This window comes from Phocoena sinus, chromosome 1, assembly GCF_008692025.1.
Source record: "Phocoena sinus isolate mPhoSin1 chromosome 1, mPhoSin1.pri, whole genome shotgun sequence".
Classification (NCBI taxonomy): Eukaryota; Metazoa; Chordata; class Mammalia; order Artiodactyla; family Phocoenidae; genus Phocoena; species Phocoena sinus.
In genome coordinates this window covers 8,109,959-8,135,508 of record NC_045763.1, presented here as the reverse complement: position 1 = coordinate 8,135,508, position 25,550 = coordinate 8,109,959, and the positions used below count along the sequence as shown (strand labels likewise).

The 25,550-nt window shown below is 43.7% G+C and overlaps 1 protein-coding gene and 1 pseudogene across 2 annotated transcripts in view; one reads left to right on the top strand and one right to left on the bottom strand.

The window, feature by feature from the left end:
- PEX14 (peroxisomal biogenesis factor 14) overlaps positions 1-24,615 on the bottom strand; it is a 139,063-nt gene extending 114,448 nt beyond the window's left edge. The window contains exons 1-2 of one of the 2 annotated variants that reach the window (XM_032637832.1): positions 24,545-24,615; positions 6,990-7,037 (exon numbers count right to left, since the gene is read on the bottom strand). In XM_032637832.1, coding sequence (XP_032493723.1) covers positions 6,990-7,037; positions 24,545-24,580 — 84 coding nt within the window. In that variant the 5' untranslated portion in view covers positions 24,581-24,615. The remainder of the gene's footprint in view (positions 1-6,989; positions 7,038-24,544) is intronic. The other variant, XM_032637843.1, reaches the window with a different exon arrangement.
- On the top strand, positions 13,068-13,889 carry LOC116756844 (annotated as a pseudogene).
- Positions 24,616-25,550: the final 935 nt, after the last annotated feature.

Below are 25,550 nucleotides of genomic sequence, written 5' to 3'. Positions count from 1 at the left end.
GAGACCCGAACACCAACACCGGAGTTCCCAGACGTCTTTCTTGCATAAACTTCACCCGTAACACACCCTTCACAATTTCTAAAGCAAAGCGAGCCCTTAAAAGACATTAGCAAAGCAAACTGAAGTACAGAATACTTCTAGATTGTTAGGATCTTCCCCACGCACACCTAAAAAGACAGCAATCTTTTTAGCAGTTTGCATTTACCAAAACATTCAGCTTAGTTTTCACAGAACCCTCTTTTTACATTTATGTTTACAACATTTATAGATCACTCTGCTCACATTATATTTCACCTGTTTATAGCATATTTAACAAAACTGCCTAATTCGCTAACAAATCAACTGGCCCACGCGTTCAAGACAAGCTGACGTCCTCCTGGTCTGCAGAAGGGGTGTGGGTGTGGATGTGACCAGCCAGGAGCTGCCCAGTCAAGAGCACCTGGCACCATGACAGTGAAGCAGTTTCTAATGAAAGCTCTTGACACTTTCTCAAAAATATGTATTTATTGGTGCTGCCACTTCATTTCACAAGAGATCTGATATGAGTCAAAGAAAAGGATACAGCAAACAGAAGGTATGAGGAAAGGGAAAAAAAACGATGTTTAATGAATGCTGTTTACTCTTCCGCTTCTCCATCAAAACCCATTTTCAGCAAACTGGAAAAACTAAACCCTGTATATACGTATGATCAACTTGTGTGCCTGATTCTATCAGCAGCTCCTCCCCTCCAAGCTGGAAAAGGCAGCCCTGCCCCTGAAGATGCTCTTGCCGTGGCCTGACTGGACCACAGCGGACACACAGAGAAAGGCCTCTTGGTGCTACCCCAGGGCACCACCCCGCAGACTCTGTGAGCACAAGCAGGAGACCGGGGCCACCAGGGCCACCAAAGGCAAGAGGCCACAAAAGCGGCAGCACATCTTCTCCCTGACAGGGGCAATCTAGCCCCATCCAGGGGGGCCAGGAGACGGCTCCTGTCGGCCTCGGTGTCAGGGAGCACCCCACGCAGATTTACTTCAAGCATCACTCAGCGTCGGCCCCATCTCTAGACTGTGCAGACAAACACATAATGGCAGAGAGAAGATTTGTGGAGCAACAGGCATAAATCTTGGTTATAACTACAAACCATAAAAGAAAGGAGAGCTCGGAGGGAAGGAGGGAGGGCCACAATCACGTCCTTCTCCAAAGCACCACTTTATCTTCCCGCAGCTTCTCAGCACAGAGTGGGGTTAACTACAAGAGGGGATTTTGCAAGCCCAAATTGGTCTGCATGGTTTGGAAGTGGGCTAAAATATTTTAAATTGAAATTACCCTCAAAAGCAGAGGGCACACGGCTGCCCTAAGTATGACATTCAGTGCTTCACAAACTGGGGTCTCATAAGGGATTTGTTGAGTTTGCCACATGGAATACCCACCTTTAGGTCACACTTTAAAAGCACCTTTTGAGTAAAAATTCTTTCAAATAAGATAATGACTGATTTAAAACAACAGAAAAACATTTTCAGAAGGTCACTCTGCCCAAATAAGAGCTCTATACATCCCATGCCCAGCCAACGCCTGGGTAGAACTCTGAGACTGTGTCTCCAGGACGAAAGGAAGAAAACGAAACCTCTTCTCAAAGAGGCTGGTGACAAGATGAAAAACCCAACTCCCCTGATCACTGTGGCTCTGAAAAAAGGCACTTGAGCGCTCAGCTTCCTGGTTCCCACTCCAGAATGAGGACACTGTTCAGTTATCCAATAGTCAGGGCCTCTGATTACAGAAACTACAGCAAGTATAAAGTATTACCACAAAAGCCAGAAACCCGAAATATAAACAAAGCTGAATAACAATCTCAAATTCCATTTCTCTAATTATTACTCCTAAGAGTTCCGATTCATCTAATAATTATTTGTAAAAGGATACCTTAAAACTGAAAAAACAACCTCTTCATTTACCTGAAGGAGGAAAGAACTGAAAGGGCACAGCCTCGTCTACTCAACAAACCTTCTCAGTCTGTAATAGGAAGGACAGAGTAGGAAGAGGCAGTAATTTCAAAATCAGTAAGTAGCCTAGAGACTACAGAGAAGCCACCCAGAGACGGAATGAGGCTTTTCTCAAGTTCATCCATTTCAGCATTTAGTTCTCTCCAGTTTCCTCCCCCCATCTGCAGGACAGGCGGGAATCTCAGGCACCCTCCCTACAAGGGGTGCCAATGTTAAAAGAGCAGCGTTTTCCACAGGTGATGAGAGGGGAGTGGGGAAGGAGGAAAGCCAACATTTCCTCCTACCTAGGTGCCCAGGCCTCCAGCCCAGCACCCGGAGTCTGGACACACGGCAGCATCCCAACGGAGGAGCACCACAAGCCCCACCCTCTGGCTGCTGACACTCGATTTAGGTTCCAAGTTTCTCACAGCAGCCGTGAGGGGTGCCTCCTGCCTTTGGTACCATAAGTACCAAATCTGCAGATGATTCACTTTTTACAAATAAATAAATAGAGCATATTTAGGATTATCCCTATAGTATCACCCCCAGCCACTGCTTCTAGGCAGACCCTGAGTGGGAAACAAGAGGTGGAGATTACAGTTCACTTCAGCAAACCTAACTCTGCTACACCCACAGAAATCAACCACTACAGACCCTTTAGATAATAATGCTTAATACTCTCGATTTGCCATATTTATTTATTCTTCCTGGAAAAATGACAATTTCCTGAAATCTCTAAGTGGCTAGTTTTATTATCCCTGTGCTTGTAAAACACTTTCATGAATACACTATTAAAATCAATTTTATTTCCCCACCAAGTGCTTTGAATTTTGTAAAATAAATATATGTGTGTTACATGTTCTGGATATACACATACACACATATGTACGTGAGTATATACACAAAGAAATGCATTGAGCGTGGGAATGTCATTCTTCAGAAATGTTTTGGTGGGGAAAAAACATAAGAATCACCTATCCACAGTGAGCCCACCAACAAGTATACCCAAGTATCAATACTTGAACCACAAAAGATACAAATATAGGGGAGACTGTGCCAGAAGTACATGTGAGAGGTCTCCAGGAGACAGGCAACCAGTCACGGCTCTCTTAAAGAGAAGCTCACAAACTAGCTCCCTGAATTCATCAAGATATTAATGGCCTTTTGATTACCAGCCTCTGGTTAACTGACTTAAAAACCAAAGAGGAAATCTTCGGTGTTCCAGGCATAAGGTGGATGAGCTCCCCAGAAGGGTGGAGGTCAACCACGTGATGCAGAACCACCCCCTCCCCCCTCAAGGTTCTGTCTTAACCTCAGGGAGAAACCTGAGGGTACATGATACTTCCGTACTTCAGATATGTGAAACCTAAAAAATAAAAAAATTTTAAAAATGGGGCTTCCCTGGTGGCGCAGTGGTTGAGAGTCCGCCTGCCGATGCACGGTACACGGGTTCGTGCCCCGGTCCGGGAAGATCCCACATGCCGCAGAGCGGCTGGGCCCGTGAGCCATGGCCGCTGAGCCTGCGCGTCCGGAGCCTGTGCTCCGCAACGGGAGAGGCCACAACAGTGAGAGGCCCGCGTACCGCAAAAAAAAAAAAAAAAAAAAAAGTGGTACTCAGGGGAGGGTGGGGGGAATGGGTGAAAATGGTCAAAAGGAACAAACTTCCAGTTATAGAATAAATGAGCCATGGGAATGCAATGTTTAAAGAAAAAAGAATTCAGCATACTAAAAATATTAATCCTAGGGAACGTGATAAAGTAGAATTACCATCATCATTTATAAAGGTACATTAATTGTAGTTTGGGATTATTTTGGTAGAGGGATGCTGGGAAAAGGATAGAAACAAAAAACAAACAAAAAAACAAAAAACAAAACCAAAACCTATACCTACAGGTTAGAGGAAGAGAAGATTCATCCATTAGAAAGAAGTTGGTGTCAAAGAGCAAAACGCTGAAATTCTAGTTTAGCCCAAATCCATAAGTGTTGTATAAAGTAGGTAAGCAACAGTATTGCTGAATATTGAGGAGCTTGTTGTACTGAAACTAGGGAGCATATTTATTGCTGCTTCAAATACCCTAAACTCACATGACTAGAAGGACTCTCAAGACATTACTTAACCCCTGTTTCTGTATCCAAGCAAAAGAGGAACCGAGTTACTCCACGCAGACAACTGTCCACCCATTCTTACAGATCTATTGACTAGGCAGGACTTGATCCTGGCGGAGCAGTGCAGGGACCGACCCAGAACCTCTGTGATGGCCCGAGCACATGCCCACACAGGTGATGAGAAATCATGGGTCTGTGGGAAACTGACAGAAGGTTCTGAACAGGTCTGGGAGAAGCTAGAGGTCAGTACTCTGGAGCTTGCCCTGGGAGGCAAAGTTCAGAGAACAAAGTATAAAGAAAAAGTAATCAGCCATTTTAACTCTGGCAAAGAGTTTTGTCATTAACAATCAGAGAATTTCAACTGGGAGTTTACAGAATTTATCAAAATGAGTCTGTTTACCAATCACCAGCCCTGAGGACACCATGACATTATAGAGCAATTATCCCACTAATGTGGCCAGAGTTGCTGGGTTGGTTCTTTTGGGAGCGGAGGAGGATTGAAGGCGTAAGAGAAGGTACATGCAGTGTCCCTATGTGGCTGGAATCAAGACCAGGGGATGGCTATGAACACAAATGTGTCAGTTAGAGACCACAAGACCATACTTACCAACTCAAAATCACAAGCCAGTTTTTATAGCCCAGAGAAGACAGATATGAAAATCAGGCCCTCCTTCCCTAGCAAATAGAGCAAAACAATGATGCAGACACCCAAATACATCCACCGAACAATGAAACTTGCACTGTACTGACTAGTCAGTAGAGCCTCTTTTGTTGTAACTCACTTTTTTAATAAAGGGAAAAATTCTTCCAAAGTGCTCATCTAGTTCTGAAAACAAAGAACAAGATTATTTGCCTTCAGCATCCCATGCTTAGCCTTTTTAGTGTAGAGAACAGGCAGCTTCCATTAAGAAATTTTGTGGAAAATATGAACCTCACTCAGTTAAAAACAAAACCAAAAATAACTGAGCATGATGCTCCCTCAACACTGGACTATCCTATTCCTCCAGACCTGGCTTCAAGTTTCACAAAAACCATCCCTAAGCACCCCCTACCCTCAGAGAACTCTTCCTTCTCTGAATAATGAGGGCTCTCTTATACTCCCAGCCAGGCAATTCTGCACCAAATTATATACAATTTTGTACTGTTTGCTAAAACTATATACAGCCTTGTGCTGTTTGCTAATTGTTTCGCATGTAACAAATGCATTTTCTTCCCCAAATAAGATATATAAATTACTTGGGAAGAAGGCTTAGCTTTATTCTTCAATTGTCTGTTCCTGAGCACCCAGGAGACAGCTAACACACACGGCCTGAGGAATCTCCCCTGGGAAGGTGTGACTTGGGCTGAGTGCCTCAGGGCTTTCTGTGGGTGGGCGCTCCCATCCCATCACTTCTCTGGCACCCTATGACTCTCTCCGGCCTGCTGCCGGTTCACAGCAGCTCATCCTCTACCCCCGACCTACCACACAAGCCATCACTAGCCCTCGGAGGCTTCTCTGCCTGGCACCCTCCCACTGCCACTCCCAAGAGGCAGAAGTAGCTCACACAAGACCATACAGCTCGGCTGGTGCCCTCATTTAATCAGGCTGCTGCAAACGGCTGACCAAAAGCAATAAGGGCATGACTGAGAGACTGTGGGAGTTTAATATAAAAAAATTAATTAAAAAAAAAAGAGGGGAAGGAGAAAGGGTCTACCTTTTAATAGGGCCCTAATTACACAACTCATAGGATCAACCCAAATGAGATGGGAGTTTATTTCGGGGTTTTTTTTAATTATTGTTTTTATATATATATATAAATTGCTGCTATGTGTTTTCTTTCCTCTGAGCAATTATGCAGCAAGTACGTAAAGAGGGGAAAAAATATTAATTAAATATAAGGTAATTGTAGAGCTGGCCTTGAGAGAATGAGTCTGAACTCTGGACGATCGCAGGCTACTAGGGTTTGAAGACTGCTCGGGGCCTCCCAGAAAAGAAAGAAATAAAAATACAACCAACCAACAAGCAGATGCAGAGTACAGCAGGAGAAGACCAGCGCACAGAAACACTAGCAGAGCCAAGGGGCTGCAGGGCTCCAAGTACCCAGAAATCAGTGAGGCTGCCGACTGCCCAGGGCTCATTGCTAGAAAGAATGCCCAGAAGTTTATACAATCACACCCCAAAAGATGGTCCAGCCACTCTTCTGGTGATCAGTAGTTAAATCCGTAGATTAAAATGTAAAAAGAAGGCTTCCCTGGTGGCGCAGTGGTTGAGAGTCCACCTGCCGATGCAGGGGACACGGGTTCGTGCCCCAGTCCGGGAAGATCCCACATGCCGCGGAGCGGCTGGGCCCATGAGCCATGGCCACTGAGCCTGCGCGTCTGGAGCCTGTGCTCCGCAACGGGAGAGGCCACAGCAGTGAGAGGCCCGCGTACAGAAAAAAAAAAAAAAAAAAAAATAGTATAAGCAGATAATGTTGGAAATGAGTATCACAAACCAAATTACTGACCAGGCAAAAATGGAACTCTCTCCCTTACCTGTTCTTCAAAGGCCACCTGAAGTGCCCTCACCCTGAGGAGCAGAATGGCTATTTCAGACAATCAAGCAGCTACTTGTCAGGCCCAGCAACCCCGCTCCAGCTCAGCCTCCAAAGGTTTCAGGCATCCCACTAATTACCACTGATTCAAACAAGTAAAATGGTGCATCACCACACCTGGGGCAGATGCTTTCCATTCCAGAAAAGACCACGCTTTACTAAGGGGAGATCTCGCTAATCCCTGAGTGCCAGAAGAGGAATCAGAAGTTAGAGATCACTTGTGGGCTGTCTCCACAGAGCACCTACTCCTAAAGGGGCACTACTGATGCAAAACTATAGGAGCATAAGGTTTCTTGAAACTCAGTATTTTAATTATTAGAAAATTATACTATATATCATGGCTTCTTACCAGCGGCTCTCGAGGCGCCACATTTTCACTTCCTGGATTAGAGCTTGGCTGCAAAGAAAAATAAAAACAAAAGTAAGATCGCAGTGCCACCCGATGGACATCTAAAAAACCAAAGGTGTGCCATTCTCGAGCAACACACACAAACTACTTCTCATATTTCTCACCAGTTTTCCATACTGCAGAGTGTTCTGTGGTGGGTTACCTGTAAGAAGCAGCCCGAAGAAGAGCCTGAATTTGCCAGTGAACACGAAGAGACTGTTTCTGGGTTTACTGTCACGGCACCTCAAGAAGGCTGCATTTAGCTTAGGAGGGCCCTGGCAGCTGAGCAGCAGGGGCTGGGGACCATCACAAAATCCGCAGCAATAGAAGTCCACAAAAGCCTTTAAGTGAAAGACAAACTTCCCTTTTGCCGTGTCTCCCCGGCTACTGACCAGCGAGAGCAGAGCAAAAGTGGAGAACCAGATTCAGCCACAAGGGGGCCCCAGTTGCCCACGCTCAGCATTTTCTCTGGGCATCTATTTGGAGCCAAGGAAGCAGCAAACGATGGACACTGGTTCCTATTTATCACCTGTCACTAAGGATACCAATCCCCAGTAGTAAAGAAAGCCGAGTTTAAATCCTTTTTGTAAATAAGCTAGTGACAAGCTGACAGATAAGCAGAGCAACCCACAGCCAGGCAGCATGTGGCCCACTCACCTGGCCCTAGTCTGTTTCCTTCTCTGGATCTCTCCCCTCACCCTCACACTTACCTTCAACCCTTGGCTGATCTGGCCAAAATTCAGAGAAAGGGGGAGAGAGAGAGAGACAGAGACAGACAGACTGGGAGGAAATCTACAAATCTCCAAAAGAAGGAAACAAGCAGCCTGAGAGAGTTATGATTAGTTTACTGTTACTGATGTTTAAACCAATTTCCAATTATCTACAGATAATATCCAGACAAATGAGCTAATCTGTGGGTCTCAGGAGCCAGCCTCCAAACTCCTCCCAGCTAGTCAGATGGTAAGTGCCAAGCCTCCTGGGAAAAAGGATAGAAGGTGGAAGAGGAGAAAGTCCAGTCCACAGAGGGTCCCCAAAGATTTCCTCATGCCCAATTGCTACCACACAGTGGGCACAGGGCCCAGTGACAAGGACTCTGCTGGAAGGACTCTATCTCCTCATTCAAAGTCCTGTCTCAAGAGCCCCTTCTTCTGCCAGGACAAGAAGGTCAGCCAGCATGAAACTAACTAGAAAGTCTCAGAGAACCTGAGCATGCTTTCCCTTCCTCCCTCCCCCACTGTCCCTCCCTCCTAAGGCTCCAGGCATCAGTAAGCTCATGCATTAGGATCTCTAGTCCAGACACCTCTGAGTTCTACACCCAACTGCCTTCCTGCCTCCTCTTGGACTTAACAAAATCCCATAACAGATTCATAATCCTCTCCCTCCGCCACATTTGTACGCTTCCACTGTTCCCTGTCTGGGTGAATGTCACAACCTTCCACCAAAATACGCAAACTAGAATCCAAAAGGCCATCCCTGACAGCTCTTCCCCTCACTTGCCAGAGCAAGTCCTGCCAATACGCCTTCCTAAATATCCATGGAATCAATCATCCACTTCTCTCCATTTCTTCTGTCATCACTTAGGTCCAAGCTTCCAAAATCTCCTGCCTGGACCACTGCCATAGCCTTCTAATCAGCTCACGCACATCCACGCTGGCTCTCTTCTAATTCATTTTCCACACAGCAAACAGACTATCGCTTCAAAACGATAATCTGATCTCATCCACCAACCTGCCCCAGTAAACATCAACAACGCTAATACAGAAAAGCCTTCCCAGCTTGGCCACGCGTCTCCTCTGACTACATATTAGGTCTGCGTGGCACCACGAACCCCAGCTCTGCACAGAACAGACATACTAGCCTTTGCTTCCCCTGTCAGTGGGACTTTACATCAGGTATTCCCTCCCTTCCCTCTGACAATCTGATTCATCCTTCAGATTTCAGTTAAGTCACTTCTCTGGGGAAGCATTCCTTCTCTGACAGCCATGACACGATCAAATCTCCCTAATATACACTCACACCGTATACCTCTCCTTCAAGGGCTGGGCAGAACTGCAACTTTAAGTGTGTGATATCCGATTGATGTTTGTGTCCCTCGCCAGACTATAAACTCCACATGGGCAGAAACTGTGTTTGCTCATCACTGTATCCCTGGGGCCTAGGACAGTATCAGCCACAGATTAGGCCTTCCATAGATATTTGCTGAATGAATGAATGGTCAATAAAGAGCAGAACAGATTTGGTTTGAATGGGGTATATAAAGTTCATTACCTTCCTGAGGGCTTCCTTCACTCCATTTGGTAAATACTAAGTGCTAACATTTATTTAGCTCCTTCTTCATTTCATTCTCATAATAAATGTATGAAATTATTGCTGATGAGGAAACTGAGGCAAGGGAGGTTAAATAACTTGCCCATGATGACTCAGGTAGTAACTGGTACTAAGATGATTTGAGCCCTTCTACTTAATCAAAATAATCGAGTTTTGTTTAGACTACATTTTATTAAGCAACAACCTTAATACTACCCCATAAATAATAATGTAGGTTATTTGACTAGATGAAACAAACACAAACAGCTTTAATATTTAGGAAGCCTGATTCTGATTTAAACCAAAACTTTCTTCCTGAGATACAACTAATCACTGAGGCATTATCTCCAAGGAACTTCCCTTAAAATTAGTTCATCCCCTGAATAGCTAATGTTTGCCAGAGGAAAAACTTTAAGCAATATACAGTACCAAGTAAGTCTCTTTCATCGTATACCCTTCTGTACCTTTCTAAACTGTGAGCCATGTAAATATATTCTGCTTTAAAAAATTAAATACTAAAAAAATTTGAAAGGAAGCTTCCCTTTCATCCCAACAGCCTCCTCTTCCTTGGGGACACAGCACTGATGCTGGCTCCTTATATATTCTTCCAGGGATATTCAAGGTGTATAAGAAGCACACATGTGTGTGCATATCCCCACCAAGGAATTTAAACAGCAACACTCTCCAAATTCTTCAAACCTCAGCTTCACAGAGCCTTCTGGTGTCTCAGCACACCAAAGCCCAACCTCCAAACTCAATCTCGGAGGCTGCTTAGAAAGGAACAAGCATTTCCGCACCCATATTCCAACTCACGGTACTGTCTGAGGTCGGTTAGACCTTACTAGTGAACTCAGAGGACTTCTCGCCAATCTGGGAATTGCCCAATATGATTACATTCTAGATGATTCGCCAGCTCGTGTTGAAATACCTGTAATCTAAAATGGACCATCCCAATCTCCTGTCTGTGTCCTTTAGAAAACTATTTCTTCATGACCAAGACAGCCTTCATTCCTCTTTACCGCTCTGCACGTTGATTTCCTTGATAATACCATCTGAAATTCTTCATTATATAACTAGTTTATTATCTGTCTATCCTTTAAGTTCCTTGAAGGCAGGCACTTTACCACCTTAGTGAAGGCAGATCTTTAGCACTTAGAATGTCACTTGTACTCAATAAGTATGGGCTTAATTAATTTTTTTAATTAAAAAAATTAAACCAAAGGAACCACTCTATATACATAAGCCAAAATGAAGCAAGCAAAGGACCATAGCAGTGTCTTTCCCTGGAACATTTCACCTACAACAAACCACAAATCTGGCCACTCTCAAAGCAATGTCACGACCCAACGGTTCTCAACCCTGGGGCATAATCACCCCCACAGGGGCATTTAAAAATGTGTGGAGGTGTTTCTGGCTGTCACAGTGACCAGGGAGTCCCATCGGCATTTAGAGGGCAGAGGCTTGGGAGGCTAAATGTCCTGCAATGGACACCACGAAAAACTATTCCATGCAAACACCAACAGGACCCCTGGGAGAATCCTGACCGTTCGCTTCCTCATGAGGAGGAGGAAGACAGACTCCCATCTTTTACATGATGCTGCTTCAAAAGAGGGCTAAGGGGGCTTCCCTGGTGGCGCAGTGGTTGAGAGTCCGCCTGCCGATGCAGGGGACACGGGTTCGTGCCCCGGTCCGGGAAGATCCCACATGTCGCAGAGCGGCTGGGCCCGTGAGCCATGGCCGCTGAGCCTGCACGTCCGGAGCCTGTGCTCCGCAACGGGAGAGGCCACAACAGTGAGAGGCCCGAGTACCGCAAAAAAAAAAAGAGGGCAAAGGTCTGAGCGGGCAACTGCTTGTCAGAAGCTGAACTAAGCTCACACAGGTCCATGAGTCTCATCAGGCCAACTTCTGTGAAAGTCCAATACTTCTCAAACACCTGCCCCTCCACTGACCCCCTTTTAAGTGGTCAAGTCTATTTTCCAGCCTGAAACAAATCCCTACAAATTAAATTCCAACTTAATCCTGAAAACTCTTGACAGGGTGGTTTATGGTTTTAAAAATAATAATAGTAATAGTAAGGTTTAGAAACCACCAGCTGAGGATCCGCAGTCAGGATCCTCAGAGGCTGGAATGCAGAGAGCAGGCAGGGAGAAAAAGCATCAGAATGCTTTAAAAAATAAACAGGCAAACAAAAAAAGGCCACAGTGGCAGGGAGAGAAATGTGTCAGTCTGGTAGAGACAAAGGGCGCTCTCACTCCTGCTGTCCAGGCACTGACCTTCCCCAGCCAGGAGGTGTGCCCACGTGCTGACCTTGATGCACAGCAAAGGTCAACTGCACACACAGCTCAGATCTGAGCAACCAGAAGAACACTCAGTTCTAGGAGCACTCATCCTATACCTGCCAGCAACTGTGTAGCTCTGGGTATGTCCTAGGCAAGATATGGCCTATAGTTCTCTGCTGGGAAGAATAAGATTCAATTCAACAAATGTTGTTGGCTCCAGGCACTGGTATAGTGGCAAGTGCGTGACCTTTGGCATTAATAACTGAGGGGCTGTGGGTATACTGGTCAACCTCTCTGAACCTCAGTTCCTCATCCACGGGAATAATGGGAATAATACCAACACCCCACATTCAGGATGAGATGAGGATCATGAAAGTTATATCATTCTTCTGCTCAAAATGAACCAATAGAGTCTGCCCTATGATGAAGTAATAGGGACCAGGTTTACCCTCCCACTGTAAACAACTAGAAAACTAAACAAAATAAATGACACCACTGTTTGTAGACACTGGACAACAGGCAATACAGGACTTTGATTCCTGACAGAACAGAAACAAACGATAGGAGCCCTAAGACCACCCTGGCTTCTGCCAGATTTCTGCACATTTCAGACCAAGGACTCAGGACGGGGGCAGTGGTGGGAGGGGGGAATCCCAGCAGATCCCAGCAACAGATTGAGGAAACAGACTGGAGTTCAGGGAGGCTAAGTCAGCTGAAAGGTGCAGGACAGAGTTCCAGAGAGGAGGGAGCTTTGCAGAAAGGGAGCTCCAGAAATCTGCACAGAGGTTTCCTTAAGTCTGTACTGAATATTAAAATGTGTACATGCATAGAATGACACTCCACGAGACTGAAAAAAGACTGATGAAGAAGCTGCAAGCTGAATAGTTCCCAGAACCCTCATAGGTCTCACAAGTCCCAAGCACCAGAGTGGAGCATTCTCCCTGCTCGATCAGGGCATTCAGTAGAGACCTGGAAGGGCCACATCTTGGTGGGGGGCGGGGGGGGGGGGTCAGATCACCCCTAGGATAAAAACGATCCTAGATCAGGACTTGAAAGAATCAGAATGAACCAAAAGTAACTTAATCACCCACCAGAACAAAACTCAACACTCTTTAAATTAAGATCGCAATCCAGACCCTCAATGATGTAAAATTCACAGCACCCAGCACCTAATCAAAAATCTCAACATGTGTCGAGAAGCAGGAAACTGTGACCTATAATAATAAGAAAAATTAGAATAATTAGCAAACAAGAGCATTAAGACAGTGTCATAACTTTATTCAAGAATTTAACTCATTTAAAAAATACAAATATCAAATCATGTTGTACACCTGAAATTAACATAATATGGTATGTTGAGTAAACCTCAATAAATAAAAAAGAATTTAAAGGAAAACATGATCATAGTAAGGAGAGAAATGTGAGGTATAAAAAGAAAATAGAACTTCCAGAGATGAAAAAACACGTCTGAAATAAAAATTTCACTGAATGGTAATGACAATAGGTTAGATACTGCAGGGAAAAAAAGTAAGTGCACTTGAAAACATAGGAACAGAAACTGAGCAAAATGAAGGAGAGGGGAAAAAAGACCAAAAAAAGAAAAATATTTGAAGAAATAATGGCTGAAAAATTTCCAAGTTTGATGAAAACTACAAACTCACAAAGAAGCTCAACACACTCCAAGCAGAACAAACACAAAAGTGACTAAGGTGCACCATAATCACGTGCTCAAAGTTCATGAAAAGGGGAAAATCCTTTAAGTAGCCAGAAAAAAATTAATCAAAATTAAGAATGAGTTCAGACTTCTGATCAGCAACTGTGCAAACCAAAAAAAATACAATGGAACAGTATCTTCAGCTCTTCCTTGGCCTGCCTACAGAGGTGGCAGCCACCATGGCCGCCCTCAAACCCCTCGTGAAGCTCAAGATTGTCAAAAAGACCAAGAAGTTCAACCCACACCAGTCAGACTGATATGTCAAAATTAAGCGGAACTGGCAGAAATCCAGAGGCACTGTGCACAGGAAATTCAAGGGCCAGATCCTGATGCCCAACATTGGTTATGGGAGCAACAGGAAAACAAAGTTCATGCTGCCCAGTGGCTTCCGGAAGTTCCTGGTCCACAACTTCAAGGAGCTTGAAGGGCTGCTGATGTGAAACAAATCTTACTGTGCTGAGATTACTCCAAGAACTCAAAGCCACTGCGGAAAGATCAGCCCCGCTGGCCATCAGAGTCGCCAATCCCAATGCCAGGCTGCACAGCAAAGAAAATGAATAGACAGGTCATGTGCACATTGCGTTTGTGTTGGAAGGAAAAAAAAAAAAAAACACATATAAACTCAGCCATCTGAGATTTAAAAAAAAATAGTATCTTTAAAATGCCCACAGAGGGCGGGGGGGGGGGGGAGGGGGGGAGATACAACATGACTGTCAACCTAGAATTCTATATCCAATGAAAATATCTTTCAAAAATGAATACAAATTAAAGATTTTTTCAAAAGGAAAAAAAAGCTAGAATTTGCCAACAGTATACTTGTACCACAAGAAATGTTAAAACGCTCCAATTAAAAGGCAGAGATTGTCAGACTGGGTGGGGAGAAAATGCAAGATGGAGCTATAGGGCCTCCCTGGTGGCACAGTGGTTGAGAGTCCGCCTGCCAGTGCAGGGGACACGGATTCGTGCCCTGGTCCGGGAAGATCCCACATGCCGCGGAGCGGCTGGGCCCATGAGCCATGGCTGCTGAGCCTGCGCATCCGGAGCCTGTGCTCCGCAACAGGAGAGGCCACAACAGTGAGAGGCCCGCATACAGCAAAAAAAAAAAGAAGTAAAAGATGGAGCTATATATTGCCGACAAGAAACCCATTTTAAAGAAAAAGACACACATAGCTAAAAGGCCAAAGGATGGAAAATGATATACCATGCAAACACTAATCATAAGAAAGCTGTAGTGGCAATATTAATCTCAGGCAACTTCAAACTAAAAGATATTACCAATGATAAACAAGGACATTTCCAAAATAAAGGAGTCAGTCAAGAAGACATAATAATCTTGTATAAGTATGCACTCATAATAGTTTCAAAACACATAAAGTAAATCAGACCGAATTTAAAAGATAAAAAGACAAATCCATAGTTATAGTTGGGGATTTAAATAATCTTCTCACCTTAATCAAAAAGTCAGTAAGGGGCTTCCCTGGTGGCGCAGTGGTTGGGAGTCCGCCTGCCAATGCAGGGGACACGGGTTCGAGCCCTGGTCTGGGAGGATCCCACATGCCGCAGAGCAATTAAGCCTGTGAGCCACAACTACTGAGCCCGCGCGCCTAGAGCCCGTGCTCCGCAACAGAGGCCACCTCAATGAGAAGCCCGCGCACCGCAACAAAGAGTAGCCCCCGCTTGCTGCAACTAGAGAAAGCCCGTGCGCTGCAACAAAGACCCAATGCAACCAAAAAAGTAAAAATAAATAAAATAAATTTTAAAAAAAATACAATAAAATAAAAAAAAAAAAAAAAAAAAAAAAAAGTCAGTAAGGATACAGAAGACCTAAATAATACTATCAACCAACATGGCCTAATAACATTCCCAGAACACTTCACCCAACAGCAGCAAAATATACATTACAGTTGACCCTTGTACAAGGGAGTGAGGGAGAGTGACCCACACACAGTCAAAAATCCACATATAACTTTACAGTTGACCCTCCATATCCAAGGTTCCCCATCCACAGACTCAACCAACTGCAAATAGTGTAGTAATGAAGAATGTATTTATTAAAGAAGCTTTTAAGTGGACCTGCACAGTTCAAATCTATATTGCTCAACGGTAAAATGTATTTTCAAGTTCATAAGGAAAATTCAACAAGACAGACCATAAAATAAATTTACAAGACTTGAAATCATATAGAAAATGTTCTCTGATCACAATGGGATGTTCTCTGATCACAATGGGATTAAACTAGAAATCACAGAAAAAAATACGGAAAAATTTCAAATGTTTGGAAATTAAACTTCTAAATAATCTATGGGTCAAAGAAGAAATTACAGGGGAAGTAAGAAAATATTCTGAACTGAATGACAACGAAAACACAACACATCTAAATTTGTGGAATGCAGCAAAAGCCGTGCTTAGAAGGAAGTTTACAGTTTTAGTTAGTGACTTTAGAAAAGAAGCTAGAAAAATAGAACAAATGAAACCCAAAGTAAATAGTAAGAAATAAAATTTAAAACTTACAAACAACAGAGGAAAATCAATGAAATAAAAACTGGTGTTCTGAAGAACACTAAAATTGATAAATCTGTATGCAGACTGATTAAAACAGACATTAATTTCCAATATTAGGAATGAAAAAGGGGAAATCTCTGCGTATTTTATATACATTTAAAAGATAAGGGAGGGACTTCCTTGGTGGCGCAGTGGTTAAGAATCTGCCTGCCAACGCAGGGGACACGGGTTCAAGTCCTGGACCAGTAACATCCCACATGCCACGGAGCAACTAAGCCTGTGTGCCACAACTACTGAGCCTGCACTCTAGAGCCCGTGAGCCACTACTGAGCCCATGTGCCTCAACTACTGAAGCTCGCACACCTAGAGCCTGCAACAAAGAAAAGCCACCACAATGAGAAGCCCACACACCGCAACAAAGAGTAGCCCCTGCTCGCTGCAACGAGAGAAAGCCAACTTGCAGCAACGAAGACCCAACACAGCCATAAGATAAATAAATTTAAAAAAATTTTTAAAAGATAAGGGAATATTATGAAAAACCTTACAAACAAATTTGACAACTGCAAATGACTGCAAATTCCTTGAGACACAATATGCCAAAGCGGACCCTAGGAAAAAACCAGAAAAGCTTAATAGCCTTATATCTGTTTTTAAAATACATAACTAATAATTTAAAACATAATTTTAAAATACTTAATTTAAAAAGAAATTAAGGGACTTCCCTGGAGATCCAGTGAGTATGACTCCATGCTCCCAATGAAGGGGGCCCAGGTTCAATTCCTGGCCGGGGAACTAGATCCTGCATGCATGCCGCAACTAAGAAGTCCACATGCTGCAACTAAGACCTGGTGCAGCCAAAATAAATAAATAAATAATAAAAAGAAATTAAGTTTACAACTAAAATTTTAAAAGAAAACGCTAGGCCCAGGTGGCTTCACTGGTGAATTCTATCAAACATTTAAGAAAATAATAATAGCTGTCTTATAATAAACTATTTCAGAAAGTATAATAGAAAAAAAAGGTCGGGGGGTGGGGGCTCCCTGGTGGCCTAGTGGCTAGGATTCCGGGCTTTCACTGCCGTGGCCCGGGTTCAATCCCTGGTCTGGGAACTGAGATCCTGTAAGATGCGTGGCGCAGCCAAAAAAAAGGTAAAAATTCCCAATTCATTCTGATAGGCCAGCATTACCTTGACAACAAAACTAGACATAGATTTCACACACACAAACTATAAGTCAATATCCCTCATAAACATAAATGTGAAAATCCTTAACAAAATATTGCCAACTCAAATCCAGCATTATATACCAATAAAAAGGGTAATATATCATGACCAAGTGGAATTTATCCAACAAATGCAAGAGTAGTTTAACATTTGAAAAATCAATCAACGTAACTCACGTATTAACAGAATAAAGGAGGAAAACAATAGAATCAACTCAACAGACAGCAAAAAGAGCACCTGACGACATTCAAAACACATATGATTAAAAAAAAACTAAGCAAAGTAAAAATAAAGGGGACCTTCAAAAAAACCTATGGTTGGGACTTTCCTGGTGGTGAAGTGGTTAAGAATCCGCCTGCCAACGCAGGGAACATGGGTTTGATCCCTGGTCTGGCAAAGGCCCACATGCCGCAGAGCAACTAAGCCCGTGCGCCACAGCTACTGAGCCTGAGCTCTAGAGCCTGTGCACCGCAACTACTGAGCCCACGTGCTGCTACTGAATGCCGTGCACCTAGAAGAGTCCGTGCTCCACAACAAGAGAAGCCACTGCAATGAGAAGCCTGTGCACCACAACAATGAGTAGTCCCAGCTCACCACAGCTAGATAAAGCCTGTGCACAGCAATGAAGACCCAACACAGCCAAAAATAAAAAATTTTAAAAATTTAGAAATTGAAAAACCTATAGCTAACATCATAGTTAAACATGAAAGATTGAGTGCATTTTCCCTAAGATCAGGAATAAGGCAAGAATGTCTACTCCCAATATTTCTTTTAACATTGTACTAAAAGTCCTGCACAGTGCAGTAAAGCAAGAAAAAAAAGGGCATACAAATTGGAAAGCAAGAAGTAAAGCTGTCTTTACTTGCAGATGACATAATCATCTACAGAGAAACAAGGAATCTACCCAAAAAACTATTAGAATTACAAATGAGCTTAACAAGGCTGCAGATACAAGGCCAACACACAAACTCAATTTTATTTCTGTACACTAACACTGAACAATTAAAAATGAAATTTAAACATTAAATACAAAAAAATGAAATATTTAGAGAGAAATTTAACAGAATGTGTACATGACCTACACGCTTAAAACTCTAAAATACTACTAAGGAAAATCAAAGACCTAAATAGAGGGGCTTCCCTGGTGGCACAGTGGTTGAGAGTCCGCCTGCCGATGCAGGGGACACAGGTTTGTGCCCCGGTCCGGGAGGATCCCACATGCCGCAGAGCGGCTGGGCCCGTGAGCCACGGCCACTGAGCCTGCACGTCAGAGCCTGTGCTCCGCAACGGGAGAGGCCGCAACAGTGAGAGGCCCGCATACCACAAAAAAAAAAAAAAAAAAAAAAAAGACCTAAATGGAGACATATATCATTTTACAAAATCAGAGGATCAATATTGTTAAGATGTCAATTCTCCCCGAAACTGATCTATAGATTCCACACAATCCCAGTAAAAATCCCAGCAAGCTTTTTTGTAAGAACTGATAAACTGATTCTAAAATTTATATAGAGAAGCAATGGACCAAAGCTAGAACAATTTTGAAAAAGAATAAAGTCAGAACACTTTACACTACCTGATTTCAAGATTTACTATAAAGCTACAGCATTCAAGATAGTACGATTGACCCCTGAACAACACAGTGGTTAGGGGGGCTGACCCTCCACACAGTCAAAAATCCACATGTAACTTTACAGTTAGCCCTCCATATCTATGGATTCAACCAACCATGAATTGTGTAGCACTGTAATATGTATTTGTTGAAAAAGAAATCCAAGTATAAGTGGACCCAGGCAGTTTAAACTCCTGTTGTTCAAAAGTCAACTGTATTTCCTTCACATTAGGAGAAACATAGATAAATGCAACAGAAGAGAGTCCAGAAATTAACCTATTATATACAATTTTTTTAATTTTTGACAAAGATGGCAAGATAATTCAATGGAGAAAGGGTAATCTGTTCAACAAATGATGCTGGAACAACTGATATCCATATGGGGAAAAAAAATTAACCTCAGCCTTTACCAATAAGCACATGAAAAGAGCTGCTTAATGTTATTTGTCAACACAGAAATGCAAATTAAAAGCACAGTGAAATACCACTACATACTCACTAGAATGGCTAAAATTAAAACAGACAGACAATACCAAGGGTTGATATGGATGTGGGGCAACTGGAATGCTCATACACTGCTGGTGGAATGAAAAATATTACAACTTTGTAAAACACGTAAGCAATTTATTATAGAACTAAACATACACTTAGCATGTGTCCCAGTAAATACACTCATAGGTATTTACCAAGAAAAATGAAAACATATGTATTCACAAACACACTTGAATATTTATAGTAGCCCCAAACTAGAACCAATCATGTGGGGGAAAGACTCTAATGTGACCGCCATGATCCCCACCTCCTGGTATTCAAGCCCTTGTGTTGTCCCTTTGAGTGTGGGCAGGAACTATGACTTGCTTCTGGCCAACAGAGTACAGTAACAGTGACAGAATGCATGTAATTACACACATGTGGTTACAATATCTAAGACTGTAATGTCCACTTGCCTTTGAGGAAACAAGTGGCCATCCTGGGAAGACCCATGTGGCAAGAAACTGAGGGCAGGTCCTGGGTGACAGCCAGTCACAAAGAGAGGTCCTCAGTCTGAAGTCCATAAGGAACTAAATGCTGTCAATAAGCACATGAGCTAGGAAGCAGATCCTTCCCCAGTCAGGACTCCAATGAGATCACAGCCCTGGCAGACACCTTGACTGCTGCCTTGTGAGACTCAGCTGAACTGTGTCCTGACTCCTGACCCACAGAAACTGTGAGACAATAAACGTGTGCTGCGTTAAGCTGCTAAATTTATAATAACACTGTTATACAATAGGTAATTAATATAATCCAAATCCATCAAGTGGTGAACAGATCAACAAACTGTGGTATAGCTATACAATGGAATACTACCCACTAATAAAAAGTAATGAATTACCGAGACATACAATATAAATTTCACAAACATTATTATGAGCAAAAGTGAGACACAAAAGAATATTTACATTATGAAAACATTCGTACGTAATCCTAGGAGAGACAAATATAATCTATAGCGATAAAAAGCAGTTCAGATTTCCTGAGGCCAAAGGCTAGGATTTACTGGGAAGCAAGGTAAGGGAACATTCAGGAATACTGGAACTGTTTTGATGTTGATTGTGGTGGTGGTTACACAGGTATATACATTTGTCAAAACTGACCACAACACATCTATTGGAATTCCACAGTAAAGCTTTTGGCCACAAAGACTTGGTCACTCAGAAAGCTATTAATCTATGGATTTTAAGTTAGGATAGGGGCAGCTTTGGGGAATTGGCTAGTAATGGGAGGGACGCCAAGGAGGCTTCTGAGGTCCCAGTAACGCTTGATTTCTTGATCTGAGTACTGGTTACACAAGTGTGTGCTCACTCCGTGAAAATTCACCAAGCTGGACACATAATTGGTGTAATTTCTGGGTGTATGTTAAACAGCAGTAAAAAGATTTAAAAAAATTTTAAAGGCTAGGGAGTCATTCTAAATTAAAGCATACTAAAGAGACAAATCAATGCACTCCCTATTTCTTCATTGGATCCTGATTGTTTTTTTAAATTGGAGAATTTTGAATGTGGTATTAGTATATAATATTTTATCAATACCAAACTTCTTGTGTGATAATGGTATTATGGTTATGTAGGAGAATAACCTTACTCTTATGAGAGACAAGATGAAGTATTCTAGGATGAAATATCATGATGTCTGTAACTTACTATCAAATCCTTCAAAAATATACATAAAGAGACTGAGATAAAGCTAATTCAGCAAAATGTAAACAGTGTATCTTGGTGAAGTTTTTATGGGAGTTTTACAGGAGTTCTCTGTATTATTCTTTCAACTTTCCTATAAGTTGGAAACTTTTCAAAATAAAGAGTGAGGGGAAAAATGTCTTGTTTGAACTACTGTTATTCAAGGGTTCAATAATCTTCCAAAACTGCGTACAGAAACTTGGAGATGGAAACCAACATTCACTGAGCACTTAATATGCAACACACACTCTTAACATCTGTGGCTTCAGTCAACCCTCAAATGGGATTATTATTACTCCCATTTTACAGAGAAGAAAACTGAGGTTCAGAGAGGTAGAGTGACAAGTCCAATAGTGAGTGAGTGCTGGAGTTCAAAGCAAAGTCTGTCAGGATACAAGGCCATGCTCTTCCACTCCGTAACATCTTTGCTGTACTCTTCTCCCTTCCCTGCCTCTGTGTTTTCTCAGTCCAAAATTTATTATATCCAGTGAACCTGAACAGATTAGAAATCTATGTTCCGTAATAAGTCTCAATATTCAACAACCATTAAACAGTCAGATTGAACCATGCTTCTGCCCTTCACTAAAGACAGAAAAACTGATGGGAAAGTACAAAAATAGGGATGACATTTCCCGTTCCTATGGGCCATAACATGTACAGACTAGAAGGGACTTTGATAAGAGATTAGCCATACAAAACCAAGTAATGTGGAGTAAACAGGATAAGCAATAAATGCAATTCCAACAGACTGTTTTGAAGACAGCCTAAAAAGACTACACCATTATGAAAACGAAAGTATATCGCTGAAATCTAAAAAGGCACAAAGGACAGCTAGGATAAACACCGGCATTCAGCGTGTTCCTTTAAATTTCAAGGAAATTACTCCCGAGCAAATTAAAAACCAACCTTAGTGGACTGGTGGTCAACATATGAAATTTCATATCCCAAAAAATGTTTTAATAGGGATTGAGAAAAGGCTTAGATGGTTTGTAAGTGAAACTCCAGAGTTTACTGAATGGAATAATAATAGGTAACACATTGTGTCAGGCACTGTTCTAAAATAAGTTAATTCATTTAATCCTCAGAGCAATGCTATGAGTTAGGCACTAGTATTATTCCTATTTTACAGATGGGGAAACTAAGACCAGAGAAGTTAAGTAACTTGTCCAAGATCACACAGCTGGTAAGTAGTGGGGCTAGGATCCTAGACCAGTAGGGATGGCTCCAGAGTCCATACTTTTAACCACTGCTCTACACTGCCTTTCAAAGAAAGAAACTGTTGGTTATTTACCCTTAATCTTTCAAAATGAGAGACTGATGCCACAAGGCCAACTAACAAACTTTCTATGAGAGACAGAATACTGCCTCAGTCCCAAAGGTGTGATGCGTTCTTCTCAGACACAAACCAGGTTTGGAGGAAATACCCAAACAGTTCATTCTTTCAGTTCCACTCTGCTTTACTGGAGAAATGGGAAACCCACTGATCAGGACTAGAAAATGAAATGAGAAGCAACTGCTAAAGAGAGTTGGTTTACTTTAAATGTGTGCATTTGGGGCTTCCCTGGGGGTGCAGTGGATAAGAAACTGCCTGCCAATGCAGGGGACCAAGGTTTGAGCCCTGGCCCGGGAAGATCCCCCATGCCGCGAAGCAACTAAGCCCATGCGCCACAATACTGAGCCTGCACTCTAGAGCCCGTGAGTCACAACTACTGAAGCCCGCGTGCCTCGAGCCTGTGCTCGACAAGAAGAGAAGCCACCGCAATGAGAAGCCCGCGCACCGCAACCAAGCGTAGCCCCCGCTCGCCGCAACTAGAGAAAGACTGCGCGCAGGAGCGAAGACCCAACACAGCCAAAAATAAAACTTTAAAAAAAAAATTTTGTTTTATGTGTGCATTTGCAGCTTATTGTCAGTGACAGAATTTGGCGTAAAGCATTCAAGTTTTTTCCCAAGCTGTCAGCATTTTCTGACGCAATCCCATCTCCATCAGCTTTGGAAAGGAGGGCAAAGCAGCAGCAGAGTTGAAAACCAAACAAGTGCTGGCCCAGCCCCCTTAAGGAACCTAGATCCCTTGCACGTGTACAGAGAGGACAATTTCCAGAACCAAAGGAAACCTTGGGCACTACAAAGGCTCCGAGTGGCAGAACTTTTAGTAACCTTCACAGCACAGGCAAATTACACGCGCTGGCATCCTTTAATCCCAGCCTATGGGCATTCCTAACATGTAACAGCTCAGAGGAACCTAGATTCTGAGGAGCCTCAGCATTTCAGCAAGCTAAGCGGGTTAAGGCAGGAAAGGAGGGCCCACCCCACAACCAGGACACTCTCCACACTCCAGAATTTCCGACAGTGAGAAGACCAGAATCAGCCCTAGATATTTCTCAGGTTTTACAAGCTGGACATCTCTCTGAATCATTCACTCTGCTAACGGAAGCTGGTCTGGGGAACTCACAACTCCTCTATGTGCAATTCCTGTAACAGAATTATCATGAAGAATAAAAGAGTAATAAGAAACACTAAGCCGTATTCTTCCAAGGAAGGAACTGAAATACCAGGAGGCCGCTGAGAAGTCCACAGGTGTTTCAAGCAGGTGAGAGATGAGTGATGAGGTCCAGGTTGAAAGCAGTTTCTTCCTCCTCTACCTAATCCTAACGAAACTTAAACATGTAGGGCTAACTAGTCGACTCAAAAGCAGCCGGGTTCAAACCCAGGCTTAATCAGGCAACTGATTTGCGGCGCGTTACAGACCCTGCAAAATGGCGGTTAATAGCCCGTACTTCATAAAGATTGTAATGAGCATTAAACGAGATAATAAGCGTAATTTGTCTTCCGCATGACAGCACACACTCCGTAATTGTAAGGTACCGCTTACCCCATCGTCCTCACCTCAGCCCACCCCACCTTTGGACTACAAACGCCTACAGAGGCCTTAGCATCCACTGCTTCCTGACAGCAGACGTACAGGCAGGAGCACCGGTCCTCAAGGTCCCCCGACTGGAGTGGGATTCGGCTGAGTCTGTGGCTGAAAAGCTAGAGCCCTTGGCCAAGAAAACCTAACTCTGGGCAGCAAAGACGGATCACCAGCCAAAAGCTCGGTGGCGTCGGTTCATTACAGTGAGTTCACGTCCTACCAACGCACTGAGAGGGTCCAAGTACATTTCCCCCCCTCCAACTTGGCAGGGAAAACGCAAAGGTGACTAAAGACGAAGAGGCTGGCAGCGGGGCCACCCAGAAGGCTGAGGCTGCGAGAGAGAGGGAACCGTGATGGAGTAAGGCCTATCCCGAGAGGGAAGGGCCGGGAACGATCCAGCCTCTCTCACCCCTCTCCTCAAGCAGGGGCCCTCGCAGCTCAAGCCTGGGGGACCTCTCAAGGGTCCCGCCACCGACCTGGCCAAGCACAAGTGGGACCCGAGGGGCCGGCAGGCGGGAAGTGAGGGGGGGGCCCTCGGGCGCCCCCGGGCCCGTGCTCGGGAATGTGGTCAAGGAGGGGTCACGCGGGGAGGGGCCGGGCGGCGAGGACCCGGGGAGGGGCGGGGCCCCGGAGGGGGCAAGAGGTCGGAGCCCCCGGCTTCCGAGGCTCAGGGTCCCCACCGGGCTCCCAGCCACCCGCCGAGCGCCCCCTCCAGCGGGGTCCCCGCCGGTACGGCGGAGCAGTCCCACTACCCTCACCTGGCTCGGCTGCTCTGCCTGCTCCGAAGACGCCATCTTTCTGAGGCCTGACTAGTCTATCGCCGCTGGGCGAGGCTTCTCCCAAGCGCCCTCGCTCTCGCTCTCTCGCCCAGACTAAAGTAGCCGGAACTGAGCTGTCGATGGGGGACGCCCGGGGAGGAGAGGGGAGCTCCCACGTCCCTCACACCGCTTACTGTTTCCATTAGGTCTCTGCTTTACAGCAAGAACGATGCCTGTCCTTTTTGCTTTCTTATATGTATATTATACTTATTGAATTAAATCTCTGCCCATCTTCACAGTGCCTTGGGCACATGTAGGGACACCCTAAGTATTTAATAAGTGAATGAATGTGAAGAAACCTGGAAATTAATTAATTAATTAACTGATGGTTCAGTCGAGTGCCTACCATTTGCCAGGCACTTTAGTAGCCGCGAGAAATAAAAAGATGCAAGACTCAACCCCTGCTCTCAAGTCTAGGCCAAATACACACACACACACACACACACGCAATTACATCTTGGAGCTAGGAGTCTGATAATGGTATGCAGGTCTATTAGGAGAATTCGGAAGAGGGGGCTTTTTGGAGAGGAGAGGCTTCTACGAACTGTTTTCACTTTATAGCGGTTGAGTTGTTAGATTTTAAGCTAACTGCGAAATTATACGAAAGGGTTGCATACATTAGAACTATCAGTCAGTTACATTGCAGTTGTTTTTTGATCAATGATGGTGTATTCAAAAGGGTTGCCTCAGTTAACAATTCCTCCTACCAAACAATTTTACATGTCTTTTTCTCATAATATCTTATTTCCTTTAATAAACAAAATATGAAAGAGATTGACCCTGAATGAATACGGGCTGATAATTATTCCTTGTTTATATAGAATGCCCCCCCTTTTTTTAAAAATTTTATTTATTTATGGCTGTGTTGGGTCTTCGTTTCTGTGCGAGGGCTTTCTCTAGTTGCGGCAAGTGGGGGCCACTCTTCATCGCGGTGCGCGGAGAATGC